This window comes from Phytophthora parasitica, assembly GCF_000247585.1.
Source record: "Phytophthora parasitica INRA-310 unplaced genomic scaffold supercont2.19, whole genome shotgun sequence".
In the NCBI taxonomy this organism is placed as follows: Eukaryota; Oomycota; class Peronosporomycetes; order Peronosporales; family Peronosporaceae; genus Phytophthora; species Phytophthora nicotianae.
In genome coordinates this window covers 163412-185278 of record NW_008649005.1, presented here as the reverse complement: position 1 = coordinate 185278, position 21867 = coordinate 163412, and the positions used below count along the sequence as shown (strand labels likewise).

Below are 21867 nucleotides of genomic sequence, written 5' to 3'. Positions count from 1 at the left end.
ATTTTGATGCGCATAGGACATCCGCATCGTCCCGAGCGTTTATTTGTGCGAACACGATCTTGTTCTCGCAGACGTCGAGTGTTCTTGGGCTTACCCCATTGGTCACACGCAAATAGTCGGTATATCACGTCTCCAGTTTTGTTTCTTTCTAATTGCTTTTTAGTTACGTTGTAGCCATGTAGCACGGTCCACGCATGAATAGCGGCTTCTGCATCAGCTTCACTCAAATATTCTTCCTCTGGGGGTGGCCTTAGTTGATAGTTGGTTGGTACCGTTTGTGAAGGTTGGATAAGCATCGGTGAATATGAAGATTCGAGTATAGTGGACTCAGTTGATCGAACTCCCGACGACAATGGAGCTGACACAATACTTGAGTCTGACTGTGTACATGCAGAAGCCTCAGCGAATGTTGCTCTCCTTGGTATCGACTTTGTGTTGAACGGCATATCCTGCAGCAGTTCTCTCGAAGCAGAAGACGGCATTATAGGCCCCCTGTCGAAAAGTGGCGAAGATGCGGGCTGGAGACAAGCAGCAGTTAAGCACGTAGACACAGCGGACGTAGTCAGCATTAACGGCACGCCCTCTTCAACAGGCTGTTCGTCAGGAGTTGGGTCCGGGACAGAGGATGAATGGCAAGAACGGCGAGCCTCCATGATGATCTTTCTAGCTTTACCCTTAGACAAAGGGATGGTTTCTGAGCGAATGTAGTCTAGAATAAATTAACGACGTCGTGTTTGCAAATATGGCGATTTTGTGTCACAACTGTTGGTTCTATTTATGTCTCGGTGCTCCAAAGTTCGGTGTTTCTCCCCCAGCCGAGCCGCTATTCGCGACCTGATCGTGCCAATGGCAGCCCCATTGACCAGCTGTCGACTTGACAAGCATGGATCAGCGATCGTTAATTCTTCAAACCCAGCTGACAGATTTCTCCAGTCGTACTCTTGATTTCACTAAGTAGTGCAGCCAGCCAGATGCCTATGAAGAACTGCTACGCAGGACTTTACATGAAGGTGCCACCCAGACCAGGCTGATCCTCGCCCTGCTCATCCTAATCATTGCAGCTTTTGCTCGACACCAGTTAAAGCTTCTTCAGTTTTCTGCAATGGCCCGCATCCACTCGATCCTCACGACCGGCATGGTGCTCCTAGCGACGCTGCTGTCTAGCGTCGTCCACGCCGCAGACGACCAGGCGCTGCCCTGGGACGGCACCTTCCAGGACCTGGCTGTCGATACGCTCACAGACAAGTATCTGACGCATATCCTGACCAACCGCCAGAATGGCACTGTGAGCCCGGACCAGTGGGTTACCATCACCCAGAAGGGCCGCTCGCCCGCCTTCAACGGCGACACGGGCGTTGCCACGCTGGCCGTGGATTCCGAGGCCATTTTCGGCGGTCAGACTAATTTCCGTCGCTCCGAATTGGTGCAGGACGTCGCTGGAAACACGGCCGGCACCACCTTCTTCCGCGTGAGTCTGATGAAGGAGGAGGCCTACGTTAACCTGTATTCATGGCAAGTTGTCTTCCCCGAGTCGCACCTGTTCGAGATCCGCATCGACGCGTCCGTGGACCCGGTACTGCTCGTCTGGTACACTGGCGGCAGCACCGAGACCCGCTGGTCGACGGAGTTCAAGACCGAGACCTGGTACAATTTCGGCATCGCCGTGTCTTCGGGAGAGTTGGCGCTCTACTTCAGTGAAGGTGACGACGCCCTGGCACTCACCAAGACCGAGACCTACAACGGAGCCGTCCCCACGGACTACGAGTTCCACTTTGGTCAGCTCACGCTCTCGAACGACGGCAGTGCTGTCAAAATGGCGGACAAGCAGGACATACTGTCGTTTAACGGCGTGACGGTCGAGAACGGCATCCCCAGCGACCTCGGCTCCACTTCGAGCGTCGCCGGTTCCAGCACGGGCAGCGAGAGCACGTCAACGTCAGCCAACACACCAGCTCCCGTGGCCACCACAGCTACTCCTACTGTAACTACGGCGGCTCCGTCGACGGAGACGAGCGAAGACGATGCGGCTAGCGAGGCCGAAGCTAGCGAAGCCGATGCTAGCGAAGTTGAAGAGACCACAGAAGCACCCACCGTGACCACCGCTGTACCAGCGACTGAGGCGCCATCAACTGACCAGAACTCTGATACCGATGCCCCTGCTACCAACGACACGCCAACGACCAGCACTTCTGGCTGCAAGGCTCGCCGGTACTAGAATGGAAACGGGTAACATAACATTTGTTTAGTTGCGTAATAAATTTCTAGTTCCTGTCTTGTTATCGTCCATACAGCGCGACGTCGTTGAGGTAAACTACTTCTTGTCCTGGTCCATTGGAGTCGTAGCCCCAGATATCTCCTCGAATCCAGAGCACTGTAGCGCCGTCAAGCACAGCACCAAATTCCGCTGCACTGAGGGTGTCTCCATCCGGCTCGGTGATCCATCCAAAGTCTTCACGCAATACGACTGAATAGTACGTCCAGGGAGAGGCTGAAGGGAGATTGAACGAGCCTAATGCAGCCGATATCTGCGTCACAACGCCGTCGCTATTCGTGCTGAAGATGGAAACCTGCCCACGGCGAGGTCGTGGAGACCCGTTGAAGCTCGGTGCGAGGAGACGGTATTGGAGACGACCGCCATACGCGTCTTTCAGCTTGGACACGAAGATTGCAGGAGCCGAGAAGTGCCAAATGTTGGAGAACACGGGACCGCAAGGGAAGGTGGCATCCAGTCGGGGAACCTCACCTCGAGATAGACAGAGGTTGGTGCTAGTACTGGATACGTTTGATGCCAATTGGAACGTATTGTGCTGGCTGCAGTGTAGTGCACCGAGGTTCTTCTGGCTATGACCCTGCATCGACAGATCATTGACCACACGACCGTGTAGCAATAAGTGAGAGGTATCGAAGTTCCACCCCAAGACGAGGCCATTGCTGACGACCCGCAGTGGCCAAGAGAGCTCGCCCAGAAGCTCTGAGCGTGTGAGTGTCCGTGACCACACGTGGACGTGCTGGATCTGACCATTGAAGCCGCTGTTGGCCACCACATCGCAGCTCACATCTTCTGTAGTTGTAACAAATAACGCACCAGTGCTAGTTGCAGTGTAACTCTGCGCGAGAGCCTCTGCTCCAACAGTACATGGTGTTCTGGATGCACTGGAAAGCACCAGTTGACCAGCCACAAATAATCCATTGGACTCCAGTGTTTGTCCGCCACGATATGGCCCCCCATCAAACACTAGCATTCCGTTGTCGAACACATGCACGCGACCATCTTCTGAGCTCCACGTAACTGCGAGGAAATGCCACGCATTGTCACTGATGTTCACAAATGTGTTCAACCCGCTCACGTCGCTCTCTGCGTTGATAAAGAGTTGCAAATTGGAAGGGTTACACAATGCCAATGGTACAGCTGGAGCTGTCTTCGAAGCCACGGCGTATGAATAGAGACAAGCGCTTGAATCTCTTTGCGTCGTCTTCACCCATAGCGACACTGTAAACGCCTACAAAAAGCGAAAAAAATGTTAGAAAAGAGCAAGTATATAGCTGCTAAGTAAAGGTGCTTTACCTCTGACGGGAAGGCGCTTACCCCGTTCATACTTGCAGCGTAGTCGTCTCCACTAAGAGACAGCACGTTGTAACTTGACTCCAATCCACCAGAAGACGTCAGTCCTCCACCCAACTCACACGCGTACGTACACACACCAGTAGGAGCAGCAAGATCGCACTTCTGGTTGTACTCGTCTTCACCAAGTACATCGTCAACTGCAAAGATACCGTTGCTATCGATACGCAACGGGCTTTCCCCATTGGCAACAACCTTCCAACCTTGCAGAACATCTCGCTGTTCATCCGGATGGTCACCGTTAACCGTAAAACTCGAATTGGCAATTGATATTCCGTCTCCGTAATCATAAATACGAACCACGGTCTCTTTTGTCGACCCAAGTGCTGCTCCAGCTGTCGATGGGCTCTGTAAAGCTAAGGAAATGAGCTTGAAATGAGCCTCTTTCGCGTCATCATCCAGTATATCCAACTCAATTGTGCCCAAGGATTCTCCGATATCAAAGCGTAGATGAAGTAACATCAAGGAAGCATCGAAAGTCGTAGAATCTGAGAACGCGTAGTCTTTACCATAAACCGCTGTAGTCCCCAACGTCTGGACTTGCACTGCGATAGACACAACTGATGATGTTCCTTGAAGACGAATAACTGGAATCACCAGCTTGGATGATTTCTCAGTGATACTGTAGATGCTTCTTACAAACGAGAAGAGTCCATTCGACTGGTATCCGAGCGCTTGAATCGCCACGGATGAACTGGCTGCTGCTGGGACTGATGTGACGGTAGCACGTAGTGCTGTAGCAGGGTTCTTTACGACGACTGTGCTGCTAGTCAAGAGGTTACTGCTCGTGTCCAGTAGTTGACTATGAAGATCCTGCACTGCCTCGTTCACCGACGGATCTGCGGGATTATCAGAAGCCAAAAGCTGGAAGTTGACCACCACTGATCCTGCCACAAGCTCCTTGATCTGAATTCTAGACGCGTCGATACCCAAAGACACAGCCATCGTGGTAATGAAAGACGCTTTGAAAGCTGCTTCAGCGTTGGATCCAGGCGGTATTTCATTGATGTCTTTGTCAAGAGTTAACGATACCGTCGCAACGTCTCGACTGGCAGTAAATTGGTCACTGACTGCAGCAACAGCCTCTTCATCGTAGTTGGTAGCAGATCCAATACTAGCGCGAGACGTAGTCGAGTCTTGGACTGGTATATCAGCGTACAACTTGAATGAATGACCTAGAAATCTGTAACATAGTGCCATTGAGCTACTCTCTTCTGCGAACGTAAATGTTGCTCGAGAGTTCACTACGTCACTCGTCTTACTGCCTCCAATTGCAGGTAAAATGTTACAGTCCGCGTCACCTGTAGCCATGGAGGCGTCTACCCATTTCGCTGTGTCAAAGTCTTGCATACCAACGCCGTCGAACTGGAACTTCATCACAGCCCCAGTACTCGTAGTTTCCATCGAAAGTAACAGCACCTCGACAATATTCAGCACCATACACAGCACATCCCCAAACATGATATAGTCCGGCGTTGTTCCAAATCTGTAACATAATTTCCAAGTGGAAAAACTATCGGACGCTGTGATCCCACTGCCACTACTAGGCGCAACATATTTCGCGCTGAAAGAAGCCTCGCCAGCGTGAGGAATGATCGACTGTGACTTTGTGACACTTGTTACCGAAGTTTGCATCACCTCTGCATATAAAGTTACAGCAGCAGCTGAGCACTCCACAACGTCGGAAGGAACCCACGCAATTTGATCTGTGCCCTGCGTAATTCCAAATGTTCCCGACACGACAATTTCTGCTGTCTGATCTGCGATAATTGACACTATGTGAGGTGTCCAGATTTCAGTTTTGGCTACAGTTAGAGTCACAGTTTTGAAAATGTCAAAAGGCTGACGATCAAAGCTGTAGCATAAGTAAAGCAGAGTGTAACTATCAGCGAAATAGAGGTTAGCCTTCATCCCCGAAACTTCAGTGCGTCCAAGTAATGTGCTGCATGTTTTGGAACTCGTAGTCCAGCCCACTTCGTCCGTGTTCGAGAGACGAAATCCAGTGATTTGAGCTGTAGTTGTGGCACTTTCAAGTACTACACTGCGGTCTAGACTGATGATCCCGTACGTGGTTAAAGTAAAGTCACGAATGTAGGTGAACGGTTCGTCCTGGAATTGGTAGCACAAATGATACACGTCTCTGGTGGACGCTGGGAAGGCCGAAATAGTCCCTGAAAACGTCATCTTCTTGTCCACAGTCATAATCGCTGTCCCAGTTGCGATATTGGCGTCTGCTTTCCCACATTCTATACTCGACATTACACTTTGTGGTACGATCTTGACCGTATCCCCCTCCTGGATCCCTGATCCTACAAGTTTCCACTGCTTACGATGCCCAATTGTCGCGACTCCTCCTAAGCCGGCAATGTCTTGAAACGTGTAATCTAACAACGCTGCGATCTCCTTAACTGAAATTCCGACAGTAGGGTATAGTCGATAGGGTTCATCATCAAACTTGTAACAAAGGACCCACATGCTACCGTTCGATCCATAGTCGAACGGCAATGTTACAGTCAGATCTGTCGCTACTAAAAGGTGTTGATCAGCTCGACCTTGAGCTGGTAGGTCCACACAGTCAGAATCTTTACTATTTGTCCCGGTGTTGACAAATTTTAGTGTATCTTTTACACTGATACCAACTCCATCAATTGTCATTTGTTTTGGTTCGTTAATCACCACTACATCGTTCTGCCCTCCCGCCTTTAAGTTTGTCTGATAAAGTCTCCAAATTGTCTTCACGTCAATATGGAAATTTTCGTAAAAGACGAACGGTTCCACCCCAAAGCGATAACACAAGACGCGATTTAATCCCGAAGATTTTGTGTCATCGTTTACTTGAAAACTTCCAGTAGTAGTTTTGACTGAAACTTCGTACAAGAACATTGCCATCTCGTCGTAGTCGTCGTATTCATTAATGATATTCATCAGTGTAACACCCGGATCCGTGCAGTCACTGTTGTTACCGGACACAAATTTCGCAAAATCACCCGTCGCCACGCCGTCTCCATCGAATAAAAAAGTTTTGAGTGCACCGGCGACTGCGACGCTGGGGCTTCCAACAAGTGCTCGCATATTTGTGATACTCTTGACATCCAAGTACACTCCAGTAAACAATTTGAAAGGCTCCTGCCCAAACCCGTAACAAAGATACACTCGTTTTCCGGAGCTTAAAGAGGACAGCGAGACACCGAAAGTGTAGGAGCTGGTGAGATACGACAAATAGTCATTGTCGAGATTTATCGTATTCGGGTTTAGTAGGCTCAGATTCGAGCAAGGAACAGTCGAATCGATGACATTTGTCCAGCCTATTCGGTCACCTGCCGCAAGATTTGTTCCCAGCAGCGTAAAATTCTTTCGCGATCCTGATACAGCAATGTCCTTCGCTCCTGCATGTGGAGACTTGGCACGGATTGTTCCGATCGCAATCGAAATTTCAGGGTACAATTTGAAATTCTCTTCTCCGAATTTGTAGCATAGCACAGGGTTGAAATCACTCTGCGTGCTGGTAAAGTTGAAAAGTGCTGCACTGTTGTTATCCAATGTGATTGTATCTACGAGCTCCATCGTTTTAGAATCCGTCAAAGAAGCGAGATTACTTTCGCAGTCCTCCTCTCCATTTAAGATCCATCGCACCAGATCTCCACCATTTAAGCCAAACCCGAGGAACGTAAGCGGTTCTGGAACTTCAGCAACCGCAAGTTGTGGAGATCCTAGTGTTCCAGTGTAACGATTGATCGTCTTAACTTTCAGTCGAATGTTTTGGTAGAGCTGGTACGACTCCATTCCGAATTGATAGCAAGGCACCACCATCATTCCTGCTGCAGTGGCATCGAAATTGACAGTAGTGACAAAGTTACCATCAATGAAAACCACGCTTTGCACTTGGTTGTTGATCAAGTGTAGTAGTCGCAGTGATTTGTCAATATCGCTTTCTTCACAAGTTGATACACTACCCAATTCGACGAAGTATAATCGATCGTTCAGTGCTACACCATCACCAAAAAACTTTAATGATTTCGGAGCATCTACCACTGCAACCGCGTCACTTCCAGTGGATGTAGTTTCTATTTTGTGGAGATGATTAACTTGTATTTTAATAGCTGGGTAGACCATGAATGGTTCGTTTCCGAACTTGTAACATAGACAGAAATTTTTGCCGCTGTTTTCCACTGAGAACGCAAAAGAGACATTCGAGTTATGCTGAATAACGCGAGTATAATCATCTTCTGGAGAATTTAGAGTCCCAGAAGTAAGAGCAGCGAACTTCGCCAGTGTCGATGTGTCAAGACAGTCAGGCGGTGTTGATATATATGACGCACTTTGTGCGACGTCGAGATCGATCCACCTTATCTGATCTCCAGCCGAAATCCCATTGCCATTAAACGTCCAAGTTTTCACGAAATCTGCTACTGCAACATCGTGAAATCCAACGTTCGAACTCACGAACTTTATCTCTTTGACCATTATACTGAGCGTCGAGTATAACTTGAACGGATTGTCACCAAATTTGTAGCAAATTGCGAATGGTTTTCCATCCTGTGACGACTGCGTGAACTTGACGGAAATGTCTAGATTCGTACCCAAATACTTTACACTCACACCTCCAACATCTGATTGACCTGTAGTTGATTCGCCACAGTTTGCGTCGCTGGTTGTGCTTGCATCCACAAACTTTACGACGTCGTTTTCAGCCAGTGTTAATCCCTCAAAGACGAAAGTCTTAGTCAGTCCAACCACAGCAGTGAGATGATCACCCGAGTCAATAATTCCTGTCACTGCTGCTACGATCGCTCCTGTTATGATATAATTACTCTCATCGATCTCTCCTCCATCTGGTGCAATCGTCTGACATGACGCAACCCCTTCCGGCATCACAAGAGGAGGGTTATATACACCTGTGAACGAGATATTAACGTCGGTAGTTTCAACCAGATCGTCCGACAATATAATGCTAATGTTGTTCTGACCGCAGAAAACTTTCCCCCGCACAGGTGGATGAACGAATGTTGCTGTACACGTCGATACCATGACCCATTCGAACGGAAGTTCCACCAAGATGGACCCTCCTGCAGCGATCTGTCCGGTTGTTTTGAAGGCCAAGTTCGCGGCGGTTCTCAAGCCTGCAACTGGACCAGGACTGCGAACTAAGGACTGCCATGTCGATGGACCTGTTAACTTCCCCTTCGTGACTGCATTCATGCGAATCGATCCTGTATTTACATCTCCACCGAGGTGACTTTGGATATCTAGTTTCGTAAATTTCTCCGGACGAATCGACTGTGGTGATAGAATATCCGTCAACACAATTGTAACAATTGTTTCTTGGTCAATCGCCACTGCAGTCTGCATACAAAGCGTATTGGTTGCTGCGTTTAACTCACTTGCCAATGGAGAAGACTGTGTCGTTACAGACAGAGTTAACGAGGCGGAAGTTGAGGCCATGAGAGTCCATTCCGTGATTGAAATGCAAAACTTTGCGCCTGACTCGAGCTTTCCTCCAGTTTTGAATGTGATTGTCTGCGTGGATAGAACTCCCGGTGTGGGAACGCTCGATACAAATGAACCTTCTGTAGGCAACATATCGCTCGTAATTGCATTTACGATAATGCTCTTGGACTCCGCAACCACCCCGGAGTCTGGTAGCATCGTTGTTACTGTACAGGTACCAGCTTTTGAGCTTGAATAGGGATTAATCATATCCTTCACAATCAACTCCACCGCTGTGCCTTCACTCATATCCCCAGTAGTGACAACACGCAACTCATAAAGCATAGGAGACCAACTCACTGACTGAACTGTTACTCCTGCTGGTAGAGTAAAAGACGCTGACACTGCCGCGCTATTTACCATTCGCCAGCCACCAGCAGGGAGCGTAACTAGAATGATACTACCACTTGGCAGAGCTCCAGTTAATGTAAATCTCAAGCGTTGATCGCTCTGCATACTCGCACTTGTGGTAGTGATAGATGTCCACAATTTATCACCTGTTAACGCTCCTCGTGATATAGTCATAACCGAAATTGTATCAGGTCCATCGATGATACTATTGTCAGCAGCTCTAGTTGTGAGGTACGCGTTGTTAATTCCCGTCTCCTTTGGTGGATTGGACACGTCTCGAATGAGTAGTGTAACCCCAGAGTATGAGGGGATAGATTTCGTTCCAGTCAGAGTTACAGTCATCATTCGAGTGGGAGAATCCCACACAACCGTACCGACATCACTGAGATTTGGTGAGATAAACGTCGCCACATCAGACGCGGCCATACTCCACTTAGTATCAGGAAGAGTGAACTCAAACTTCCCTCCAGGATCCACTCGACCGGTAATGAAAAAGTCAATAGTTTGGTCACTCGTAACACCAGCCACTGCGTTCACTGCGGTCCAAAGACGACTGCCTAGAATGAAGCCTGCTGTGATAGCGTCCATGTCAAGTACACTGGGGCCATCGATTGCAATCCCAAGAGGATCGAAAGTCGTCAACGATGCTGGTAACCTCGAAGCAGTTCGTACAGATACTGGAGTGTTAAGCTTCATGATCTTCACTTGAATGCCTACTTGGTAGGAAGGGATGGAGTCGTTTACAATTACTAGCTCAAGTGCGGCGTTTGAGGCATCCCATGTTGCTGTGGTAACGACTGTACTCGGGGTTTTAAACACGATGGAGGGAACATTTCCCGTCGAGTTGGCGTAAAAATCGGATGTTGGGACTTTTAAAACAATTTTGCCACCGACTGGGATTCTCCCATTCGTGTTGAAAGTTACCAGTGCATTTGACGTGATTCCAGGATTCGGGGTCTCCGTAGACCACGTACAAGGAAGACTCTGGACTGCAGTAATCTCACTGAGCTTTAATGTACTAGAACTGTCCAGTTTTAACCCCTTAGCGTTCCAGCTCTCAATTGATGCTGAGGTAGACGTTGCCCGTATCGATTGCGGCATTTCCAACGCCGTTACTTGTAATGTCACCACAGTACCGTGAGGAATGGTCGTCGAACTGGTAATTAAAATCAATAACGCTGCGTTCGTGCTATTCCACGAGGTAGCAGCACTGCAGCTAGCTGGCGTTGCAACTACAACCGATAGACTCGGTACAGCTGCATCGTATTCTCCACCTGGGAGCTGTATAATCAGGAGACTGCTCTTTGCAAGACCGGCGGATGTCGTGAAAGAAATATCGACTCGGGACGCAATCCCAGGATGGGCCAACTGCGGTGTGAACACTGCATCTGTAATTGAACCCGATACAATCATGACACCAGCACAACTCGCACTCTCCAAAAGAAACTCATTCGCATCGGTCGTAGACAGTTTAAATGACCCGGTGGTAGATGCTCCTGCAACAACATATAGATGAGTAAGATACTTTGCGTATGATGCATCGCACTGCAGATAACTTACCTGGATTTTCGAGAAACTCGACTTGTACACTATGCTGACCTGCAGAGTAGGATGTTAGGGTCTTAAATTTTATCGATTGTCCATCCAATACTCCAGTCCACGTGGTCGACACTTGCGAATCAACTAAAGATATACTTCCAGAGAGAGAATAATCGGTTGGCACCAGTAGTACCACATACCCTCCTACAGGAATACCAACGTTCATTTTAAAATCCACAGAATAACTTGACACCACACCAGCGATATCGTTATCCACACCAACGGAGACGTCAGTCAGTGTCGTGCTCACAATGGTCGCTGCACTAACCCCCGTCGCCTGCTGGAAAATCTTCGACGAGCTGTCTGTCGTTGCCACCACAAACGTACCCGTCGTCTTTGCGCCTGGGTTCGTCACGCCGTCCAGCTTGAACGAGACGCTGGATCCAGCCGTCACTGCACTGCCCGCGATCGTGACGGTTACCACGGAGCTGGACGTGGCCACAGTGCTGCTGCTATCGATATTCGAGGCCGACGACAGCGTCAACGACGCCACCGTGAAGTCGCTTGGGAACGTCACTTCGATCTTACTACCGACAGGTAAGCGGACGGCGCTCGTGAACGCCACCGTCGCCGTCCCCGTCACGCCGGCGTTTAGACTGTTGGGAGCCACAGTCGCGCCAGACAGCGTTGTTATTGCAATAACGACACCAGATATTGCCGTATTTCTCTCTAAAAGTGTATTACTGGAGTCGTAGGTTGATAATTCGAAGTCACTGGTTGTCTGTGCTCCCGGGTTGGTTACGTCCGTCACCGAACACCCGAATGCCACACCCGCCAAGATTTTCGTCGTCCCCACCAGAACCGATAACTGCGTCGACGACACGGACGCGACTGACAGCGTTGTTGTGCTGCCTGCTGTGGTGACTGCTACCGTTGTCCCGCTGGAGATGTGGAATCCGGCGGGGAACTCGACCAGAACTGATCCGCTGACTTCGACATCAACTCCGCTCGTGAAAGTGACTACGACGTCAGTGACGGCGCCTGCTTTTAGAGACACCGGTATTACGCTTGCGCTGGTGATGTCAGCATGAACAACAGCAGGAAGACACAGGCAGAGCAGCAGCAGAAGGACTGTCGTCGGTGAAGAGCACCTCATATCAATTCATGTTGAAGGGGCATCACGAATCGACGCTTTAAATTAGCGGTATTATACAATTCTAATTGTAACGTTCATTATTTTATAAGTTTTAAAATGAATTAATTTTTAAACTGTATATTTTTATAGCATTATTATTTTTATAAAACTGCTATCAATATGCTATTTATGAGTTATCTCGTGTTTTTGTGTACTTCGTGTTCATTGGCCAAAATGCTCAGCCCATTTGACCACAAAAGCTGAGGACACAAAACGCCCCACACCCGCGGAATTCATAACCCCCACAGTCCTCCACCATGTCTGTTGCTCGCCTGACCCACCTCGCCAAGGAGCTCACGGGCTTGGGTACGCTCCTCTGCTCTCTTTTCTATTGTGCTCTTGTCCTAACTACCGCCTCTCTGTCCGTTATAGCCCCGTGGGGCGTTCCCGGAGCGATCTTTGTCGGCTGGATGGCCTGGCCCGCACTGTCGCCCGCTTTCAAGGAGGAGACGCTGGGCCTGGCTCCTGCTACGCTGCCGTCTGCCCCCGTGTCTGGCTCCAAGAAGGATATTTTCCGCTCTTCCGGCAAGTACAAGTACGTCAAGAGTGAGATCGGCGAGGCTCCGACCCTCGACGAGGACTAAAAGTCGATGCAATCCACACAACTTGCTCGTAGTTAGCACTATACACCTGAAAACAAAGAAAAATTTGCACGACGAGATTGGAGTTTGTGTTAGTGTTTTAAGAGGTTACTACAAAGGCGTACAGAGGCACGGGATACAGATACTTTTTTCGAGTTCAGGAGTCGCTCTGCCTCAGCATGTAGTCCACGAGGCAGCGCGGCTTCTTAGTGTTGGCACGGTTGGGCTTCCAGTGACGTTTACGCATGTTGGCAAACCAGTTACGTACCTGCTGCTCGGCCAGTCCCGTTTTCTCAGCGATCTCCACGCGCTCATCTGGAGACGGATACGGATTTTCCTTGTGCGCCAGGAACCACGCGATGAGAAACTCGTTACTCTTCCGGTTGATGCGCGAACGCTTGACCATGCCATTGCCACCCGATAGAATCATGCCTTGAGACAGCGCGTCCGAGCACTTGTCTTCTAACGGCGGAGAGATGGACGCAGCATTGCGCTTCTGCAGCAGAGACGTCCACGACGTCAACTCCTGCTTGGGCGGCGGACTTGTCGCGCTCTCCTCGATGGAGGCTACGGCATCGACGCATGACGCGCAGACGTACTGCCATAACCTCCAGTAATACACCGCCGCCTTCAAAATCATCAGATCCGCCGGACTGAGTTCGTACAGGTCAATGTCCTCCATGATTCGATACCACGAGGTGCACAGCCCTTGCAGTTGCGAGTGCTGATACGCTGCCGCCTTGGCCCAAAACGTTTCCTTGGATGTTCTGCCGTCGCAGTCGATTACCAGTGCAGCGAGGAGCTTCGCCGGCTGCGAGATCATGGCAATGAATTTGTGTATAAGCGGTAGCAGCGCGTGGTCGTGGACGGAGTAGTCGTCGTTCTCGAGCTTGGGCTTCTCCTCGTGGTCGCTGCCTGGCGTCACATGGCATAATGTGGCGAAATTGGCAATAGGAGCGTCACTAGCCGTCAGTAGCGCAGTTTGCTGGGATTTCTCTCGGGAGCACAGCAGGTAGGTGATGCGATTGGGGAACGTCATTTTCGCAACTGAGGGAACTCGACGGACTCGGACTGAAGCATTTTGTCAAAAGGCAAGTTGCAGTGCCTCGTCATCGCTCTTTTGATTGGTTGAACGCCCAAATCTGCGTCCAAGTATGTAGCCATGCAGCAATTCGAGCCTTTCATGGATGCTTCCTGACGGTAAATCCATCAATTTCTGCAGGTAACTGCCATCAAAGTCTCTTAATATAGTTGCAAAAATAGGAGTGATGTCCACTTTCGTCGATTTTCACATTGACAATATGGAAAATCTGGAAGCGCACACTCGCCTGGAGCAAAAGAAGACGTCGGTGTTGCGACGGCAGCAGCGCGAGCTTCAGAAGCAGAAACGGAAGACTGGAGTTTGCGAGAAGGAGCAGCAGAAACTGGCTGCACGATGTCTTGAAATGGAGGAAGAAGAGCGTTTGTCAGCTGTCATGGAAGCCTGGTATCGTCGCAAGGGAGAGCAGAAGAGAATGGAGCTCCAGCGACTTGAAGAATTGAAGTTATACAAGTTGATATCAGAGACGAGAAAGAAGACGACGGCTTTGGGTGTATCGGCCTCGACACCCGGTGTATCAGGGTTACAACGACTGCGTTTACTTGAGGCTCGAATCATTGAGAAGGGACTTGCGTTAAAGAAATCGGACGAGGCCAAACTACGACTGGATGCACTCCCTGCTAAGCGGAATAAGCTCACACAATTGATGCATTCTTTTTTCTCTTCTAGTTTTCGAAAGAAAGTTGAGAACGCAGTGTATCACCAACACTGGGACCGTCTCGTGCCTCTTTTCGATCCAGCAACCTCGACTTCTGGCAATCGAAACATTGATCTGTTAAACCACGAGAGCGAGAATGGGTTCACACCTATACTCGCTGCAATATTTAAAGGGAAGCTGAGAGTATTAAGGCAGCTGCTTGAACTCGGTGCTTCGCCAACCACGGAGACAAAAGCCGGGATCACTCCATTGTTAGCCGTTGTAATGACTGGAGATGTCGTTGCTCTAAGTATCCTTGTGGAGTTTAAGGTAGATTTGAATTACGAGACGAAGAACCAAGTTAATGCAGTTCTTCTCGCTGCAGACAAAGGGCGAGAAGAGATACTTAAGGCGCTGTTAGAGTGTGGAGCGAACGTTGATGGCGTGAATAAAACCGAGAGATCTACACTCATCCAAGCTGCAATTTCTGGGAATACCGATTTGTTTAGAGTTCTCTTGGCGTATGGAGCGAGCAAGGAACATCGAGACCTAGACGGGAAAGCTACGCTAGACTGGGCGGTCCAACTCCGTAATTCTGTTATGGTGGCAGCATTGAACAGCTCCCTACCTAGTGCGAACCTTTTAGCGCATCTGAAAGCCGAGGAAGAAGAGGAAGACGGGGAAGTATTAAGCCCGTTGTCGACAAACCGAGTTATACGACAGAAAGGTATGGCAGAGATGGATAAGGCTATGCGTAATAAGGACTTGGAAAGGATACGATACCTTTTGTCCTCTGAAGAATTTCAGCTCAGTCCGAACTATGAAGATGCAACTGGGAATTCTCCTTTATTAGTGATTTGCAGTATCGGAACGTACGCTGATATTGTGTATTGTCTCAAGAACAATTGCATCCCCACGCATCAAAATCGCGAGGGTGTCAACGCGTTGATGATTGTATGCAAACGTGGAGATATCACTATGATACAATTGCTAATGAAGTGCGGCTGCAATATTTTGACTCGAGATTTCTCCGGACGCGATGCCTTGTACTACTTGAACGCATACGACCACCCGGATCTGGCGATCAAATTCACAAACAAACACCTTAAACAACATAGTGAAGGCAACTCTGGACTATTACTCGGGAATATTGTTTCTCTCGTAAATTTCATCGAGGCCGAGTACACAATTTCACTTGCACAAGCAGATATCTCGTTTGAAAGTGACAGTAACTGTGGTTGCCGATCCATTGAAGGGACTGACGACGTGAAACCTATAGAAGAAAACGAGGAGGATCCTGTAAACGATCCTATGGTTCGGAAGTGGAGCATCCAGCAAGAGATTTTGAAGCGAGATCGAAAGCGACGACAACAATTTAACAAGGAACGAGAGCGTATTCTAGCCACTAGAGCCCGTGGACGTCGGAATGGGTTAATTGCTCCATTACCGTCCGATTCAGCGGGGCGACTGAAGTTCCCTACTTGCGACAATTGTCAACTAAGCAGAGCTCGGAAGCGATGTATTTCTTGTGATCAGGTGTTGTGTGATAAGTGCCATGCTCGTCTACATGAACTAGCTTATCGCCGACATCATCAGTACGAAGAGCTGAGCCCTGAGTTGTACGTGGGGCACGAACTTAAGGAAGTTGTTCAAACTAACCAGGAGAATTCTCTCCAACGCTCAATTGTGAAAAGTGCCAATTGCGTTGCTGAAATGCGCGCGTTGCTGCTTAGTGATGGCATTGTGCCTCCCGTTACGGCGTTGCCACGCTCCGTTGACCCGGAGGTTGAGAAGTATCAACGTAGGAAAAGAATCGCGAAGGAGAAAGCGATCTCACAAATGCAAATCGATGTGCCTGTGGTCGCGGCGAAGCATGCAGCTCAAGCAGGGGAAGGGACGATCTTTACGCAACCAGCAGAGCTCGAGCTTGCTGTTTTGTACACAACACAAAAGAAATACGAGAAGGCTCGAGACCTACTTGAAAAAGTGGAGAAATTGACTATAGACTCGCTAGGGATTCTTCATCCTACAATGCTGAAAGTAGCCATTGGGAAGGCACGGATCTCCCAGGTACTCAGCATTCTCTTATGATTTTCTAAGCCAGCTAACATAATATTTATCGGTATTCTTTGAGCAGGAGACCGATGACGTTGAGAGATGTGCTGGCATGATGGAAGACGCATTGTCACTGTTTGAAAGTGTGTTGCCTCTAGATCACAAGGACATTCTCACAGCCACTTCGATGTTGCTACAAAGCTTGGTAAGAATGTCAGTTAAATCTCCTATGAACCAATTACCAATTTTGTCTGTCTTCGTTTACAGGATGTAATGGGGCATTACCATAAGGCTGTCTTAACCTGCCGACGCGTATGCAATGTCCGTGCACGAGCCCTTCCACCCATCCACAAGCGTCTGAAAGAAATCTTCGCGCAATTGGACGAGTTTATTTCAAAGCGGGAGACAGTAGAAATGAGTACGGAAGACCATATCACACTGGAGAAGATCGAGCAGGATCGAAAACGTATGGAACAACTCGCTAACGAGAGCGAAAAGTACGTTGCAAACCTTGCCACCCCTGTTGCTCGTTGTGGAGTTCACGTCCGTTTTAACGCGAATCTTTGGGGTATCTTTGTCTAGGCATCTGGCGAGCTTCAGACGCTTGATGATGGAGGATCCTGATGGCCTTGCTAGCTTTTTAGCATTTGCAAGACAAGAATTCGCTGAGGATATGGTTACTTTCTGGATCTCTATCGAGGAGTTCAAAGAGGTATGGAGCTGCTACCCTATAGCTCAGATTATTTGTGACTAACTATTAACTCTCTGTCCACTCAGGATGGTATCGACAGCAAGACACTCCTATCCAGAGCTGTGAATATCTATCTTACCTACATCAAGTCTCGCCGTATTAAGGTCATCACAGCAGCTCAGCGCAAGAAAATCAAGAAAGCGATTACGACTCCAGGCAAAAAGATGTCCTCATCCATTTATGATGACTTACAGACACAGATATTCGAGCTGGTATACCAAGGTGTGTATGTGCGATATCTTGCCCAGGCCAAGGGACTAGCGCCGATGCCATGTACGTTACCACGTTGAAGCGGCACGTCGTTTCATGATCAGTATCTGTACTCGAGTTGGGTAGCGCTAGCGCATAAGCCTCGGGCTCATTACTGGATTAAACCAACGATATGCCGACGAATCGGACGACACCACCTGAACTACATACGTCACGGTATCCTCGCGAAGATGTCCGGGATCATTACACGCCCCCGCCATCCTCAGGGTTGTCTTCTGAGGACGAAGATGTCGAGCACGTTAGAAGTGCAGCGACACGAACTCGACCAGTTTATCAACTGAGAGCTCCAGATCAGGTACAGTTTCTCGCTGGTTTGGTGTCTACGAGCTGGTTGAGTATTGTTATTCACCTTTGGATTGTGCACAATGCAAGCGTTCCGGCCGGAAAATTGACAGAGCGAGGAACCCAATGCGAGTAGAAGCATACCGGGACAACACAGTGAGATTGTTACTGTTAGAACTTCTCAAAGTATCAAGCTAAGAAGTGTGGGAATGTTGTTGATAGCAGACATCGCGGTACAGTTCACTGTCAAGATCATCACGCTTTCCGAAGCACCACCGGGATATCACTGAGCAGTTCTCTTTGCCCCAACCGGAGAGCTCTGACGAGGTGTATGTGACCACAATGGACGAGGATGATCAGCAGATGTTCATTGCCTTGTTTTACTGGAGAAGGAAAGTGATCGAAGCTCATTTCTCCGCGTGGAAGTGGGTCGCGTTTACGCTTCGTCGGTCCGCAAAGAAAATCCGTCGCCATGGAATGAACACGCGACCCAGCAATCCCATTTCAATGGGGGGTGACTCTACTGGTCTTCGTCTACCACGTCGAAATCTCATCCTTAAGCGGCATACGGGCGTGTCAAGCGCCGAAGAATCAAATAAGAGCATCCAAAACTTGGTTGAACCCGAAACGCAGGGCGTTCGTGTGGACTCTACAGGCATACAGAGGAATATTTCTCTAGATGTCAACGATTCTTCTGAAGACTCTCAGTCCGTCGAAAAGCGTCGCCAGTTTAGAGCGGAACTACGTTTGGTATATTCTTGTTTTGATCGGTGGAGATCCAATGCAGATACATCCAGGAGGCAGCGTGTGCAACAACTCGTACAAGCCGATGGTTTCCACTGTGGACAACAGCTGAAATTTGCGATTCGAGCGTGGAAATGTGGTGTCAGCATTCACAAAGTGAAGAGAAAGCACATGGACGATGCAAACAAATTCCACTGGAACCATATCAAACGCGATATGTTCGCTCACTTGAAACGATACTGTCGAGTTGAACGTGAAATTACGCGAAGACAGACTATCTACACAGCTCAGAGAAAACGTTTTGTGTTTCAACACTGGCGTCAATGTATTTTACAGACACAAAAGTGTCATATATTAGCGGCGAAGAGATGTCATACGTATCTTAACACGATGTTTAGATTCTTTCAAGACGGAATTAGTCAAGCAAGACAAGAACACTTGAAACATGTTGTTTCCACCTCACATTATCGGAAGAAGCTACTGAGCAAGTTGACACGTTGGTGGAGAGAAGCAGTATTTGAAAATCCATTGTATCTTCGGTCAATCGATAATGGTACACGAATTAGTCTGTCGGGTGGGGTTAGAAAGTGGAGACAATATATAGCTGAACGTCAAGTACGTGCTCGTAAAGTGCTGCTAGCTGATTTCTTCCGGTATCGAATATCGGTACGGCGTGCGATTCGAGCGTGGTGTCAATTTCTTGAAATGAAGCGACGTCGCAAGCAGATCTTTGATGAGATGGAAAGACATTATGAGCGGGGTTTGAAAATGCTCAGCATTCAAAACCTACGTTTCTTTGCCCGAGCTAATCGCGCTGAACGAGATCAAATGAGGAGGGCGACTCGGTGGTACAAACGGAAGCTTGCTACCAGAATATTCCAACTGTGGGTCACTACTACACGAAAATATACGGCGATAAGCATATTTCGTCGTTCTGTCCGTACAAGGAAGCTGAACAATGCGCTTCGTGAGTGGAGAGAAAAGATAACAGCTCTCAAGGGTCTAAAAGAAAAGCGATGCATCGTATTGAAGCGTACGAATGATCTTATCTTGAACCGATACATGGAGAGATGGCTAAGAATGCTACATATTCGTTCCTTCATTTCCTCATTTGAATTAAAGCGTCGGAATTTTAATACTGCAAGACATTTTCGTGCTTGGCACGATTGGACCACGGGAAAAATATCTCTACGTAACATTGTTGAGCAACAGCGCCGTCGAAATGAGGAATATCTTTTGCAACGCTTGGTTAGCGAATGGTTGGGTGTAACATTACGAAAAAGATGTTTCAAGCGGCTTGTGAAGCTGTTCCGAAAGAAGCAGACTCGACAGCACATCAGGTCGATTTTCAGGTTGTGGCGAGTTCATACTCACGTCTGTATTGCAACTCGTAAGCGAGATGTGGATACAGCTCGACTATCGCTTGCGGAATGGAGAAGAGTCTGTCGTTTTAGTAAAGAGAGAAGAATGAACATGGCAGTGGCAAAACAATACTATAACGAACGCAGATACGCTGTAGCGATCAACCTGTGGTTTTGCTTTGCCAAAAGAGCGTCACGAGCTCGAAATAATCAGAGCAAGGCACTGTCGCACTGCTTTCGTCGTATAATGATAAAAACACTGTATCATTGGTGCATCGCAGCAAGAAATCTTCGTCGACGGGATGAATTTCTAGCCTATCGACAGCAACTTCGCGACGACAAAGTAGTCACCCGTTGCCTGTACGCTTGGTACGCTCTTACACGACAGTGTTTCCACCGTAGACAACAGAAATGGATTGCTCTTCAGTTCAACGTGGAGTCTCTCCAACGCCGCTCTTTTTACGCGTGGCTTGAAATTCTCAACACCCGTCGTGCAACAAACGAGAAAATAATTTCTGCAAGAGTTACTCATGAAAGCTTCTTGCAAGGAAAAGTCCTTCGAGCATGGCATCTATCAACAAGACGAGCGATTCAGATTCAACGAAATCTTGCTGTGATGCACAGGAGAGTGAAGCAGAAGCGTTCGCAGACCAGCTTTACTCAGTGGTCCAGGTTTTGTTGTCAACGTCGGCAGCACCGTAAGCAGGTTGCAATGGCAGAGAAATTCTACAATGAGTATCTTTCGTGCCTCGCAATGTATCACTGGCAAGAAAATTGGTCTCAGAGGTCAATTCTGCGGCATAAGGAAGTGACAACAACACGGCAGATTAATACCCATCGGCTTGTGAAAGCAGTATACCAATGGCACGTAAACTCCCAAAACAGATCGAGAGCTCTAGCGAAGAAAATGAAAGCGTATCAATTCTACACGAGGAGGGTACAGGCAAAGTATTTGAGACTATGGAAGATCTATCAGGAGGAGGTTCGCCACAAAGTCTCCAAACGGAGATTTGTATCACGGCTGCGGAAACAAAAGTTACTATTTAGAATGTTTCAAAAGTGGCAACTCTTTTCGAAGATTAGCACGTTTCAAAGTGTGCTGAGTAGCAAAGCAGACCAGTACAGAGCAAACTTTCTCCGTCGTGTTACGTTCCGAAGGTGGAAGGGATATCGTAGCATGCGAACTCTGTACACTCTCGCCTACTCTTATCGCAGAAGGCTTCTACTTCGGAGAATTTGGGCCTACTGGAAATTACACCGCGAGTACGTTGCAAGAGTGCGCCAGAATATCTCGGTGACCAGCCAACTTCTTTGCAATAACCTCACTCGAGCCACTTTCGTGAGATGGAAGTTATTTACCTCACAACGTCGACAGTACCAATCTCTGCAGAACAGAGCTGATGACCATTATTCTCTGTGGCAATGCAAACGAGCTATAGCTAGTTTGAGAAAGCATTCGAGATATCAGCAGGCAATCGTGAAAGCTGCAATGTTTGGTCGAATCAATGGGATACGATCCCTTTGGAGGCGATGGAGACGCTTTATCGCTGTCAAACGCAACAAACGATGTCGACGGACTCTGGCCGAACAGACACATCTTCGAAATCGTACGACACGCCATTTGTGTGCTTGGAAAACGCTTACAAGACGTTGTGTTCAAGCACGCAGAGACAAAAGCGACGCATTGTACCGAGTTTCATGCTTGAGAATGGTGTGGTCTCGTTGGAATCGGGCAGTCAGTTGGCGCAGGTGTATAATTGCGATGGAACACCGAAGACTTGATAATTTGCAAGTTATGATTTTGAAGAAGTGGATTGTGTACACCCAAACTCAATTTGAACGGAGGGTGGAAACTGAGAAAGCAAGTATCTGGTGCAAAGACAATCTTCGAGC

At 48.4% G+C, this 21867-nt stretch overlaps 6 protein-coding genes across 6 annotated transcripts; 4 read left to right on the top strand and 2 right to left on the bottom strand.

Annotated features, from left to right (window-relative positions):
* Positions 1-924: 924 nt before the first annotated feature.
* Positions 925-2273, top strand: PPTG_10229 (hypothetical protein). Its single transcript, XM_008904875.1, has one exon. It carries the CDS (start codon positions 1103-1105, stop codon positions 2213-2215), a length of 1113 nt encoding a protein of 370 aa, XP_008903123.1. The 5' UTR covers positions 925-1102; the 3' UTR covers positions 2216-2273.
* On the bottom strand, positions 2211-12202 carry PPTG_10228 (hypothetical protein). The gene is made up of 3 exons (XM_008904874.1): positions 11021-12202; positions 3566-10956; positions 2211-3500 (listed from the first exon to the last, which is right to left on the bottom strand). Exons 1-3 carry the CDS (start codon positions 12153-12155, stop codon positions 2277-2279), a joined length of 9750 nt encoding a protein of 3249 aa, XP_008903122.1. The 5' UTR covers positions 12156-12202; the 3' UTR covers positions 2211-2276.
* Positions 12203-12375: 173 nt separating this feature from the next.
* On the top strand, positions 12376-12855 carry PPTG_10227 (hypothetical protein). Its single transcript, XM_008904873.1, has 2 exons — positions 12376-12500; positions 12567-12855. Exons 1-2 carry the CDS (start codon positions 12452-12454, stop codon positions 12776-12778), a joined length of 261 nt encoding a protein of 86 aa, XP_008903121.1. The 5' UTR covers positions 12376-12451; the 3' UTR covers positions 12779-12855.
* A 77-nt stretch (positions 12856-12932) lies between these two features.
* On the bottom strand, positions 12933-13814 carry PPTG_10226 (hypothetical protein; the record flags this gene model as incomplete). The annotated part of the gene is made up of 1 exon (XM_008904872.1): positions 12933-13814. The coding sequence occupies one exon, from the start codon at positions 13812-13814 to the stop codon at positions 12933-12935; it is 882 nt and encodes a 293-aa protein (XP_008903120.1).
* Positions 13815-14003: 189 nt separating this feature from the next.
* Positions 14004-17777, top strand: PPTG_10225 (hypothetical protein). The gene is made up of 5 exons (XM_008904871.1): positions 14004-16581; positions 16649-16771; positions 16834-17063; positions 17149-17278; positions 17344-17777. Exons 1-5 carry the CDS (start codon positions 14044-14046, stop codon positions 17605-17607), a joined length of 3285 nt encoding a protein of 1094 aa, XP_008903119.1. The 5' UTR covers positions 14004-14043; the 3' UTR covers positions 17608-17777.
* Positions 17778-21540: 3763 nt separating this feature from the next.
* Positions 21541-21756, top strand: PPTG_22573 (hypothetical protein; the record flags this gene model as incomplete). Its single annotated transcript, XM_008905173.1, has 1 exon — positions 21541-21756. The coding sequence occupies one exon, from the start codon at positions 21541-21543 to the stop codon at positions 21754-21756; it is 216 nt and encodes a 71-aa protein (XP_008903421.1).
* Positions 21757-21867: the final 111 nt, after the last annotated feature.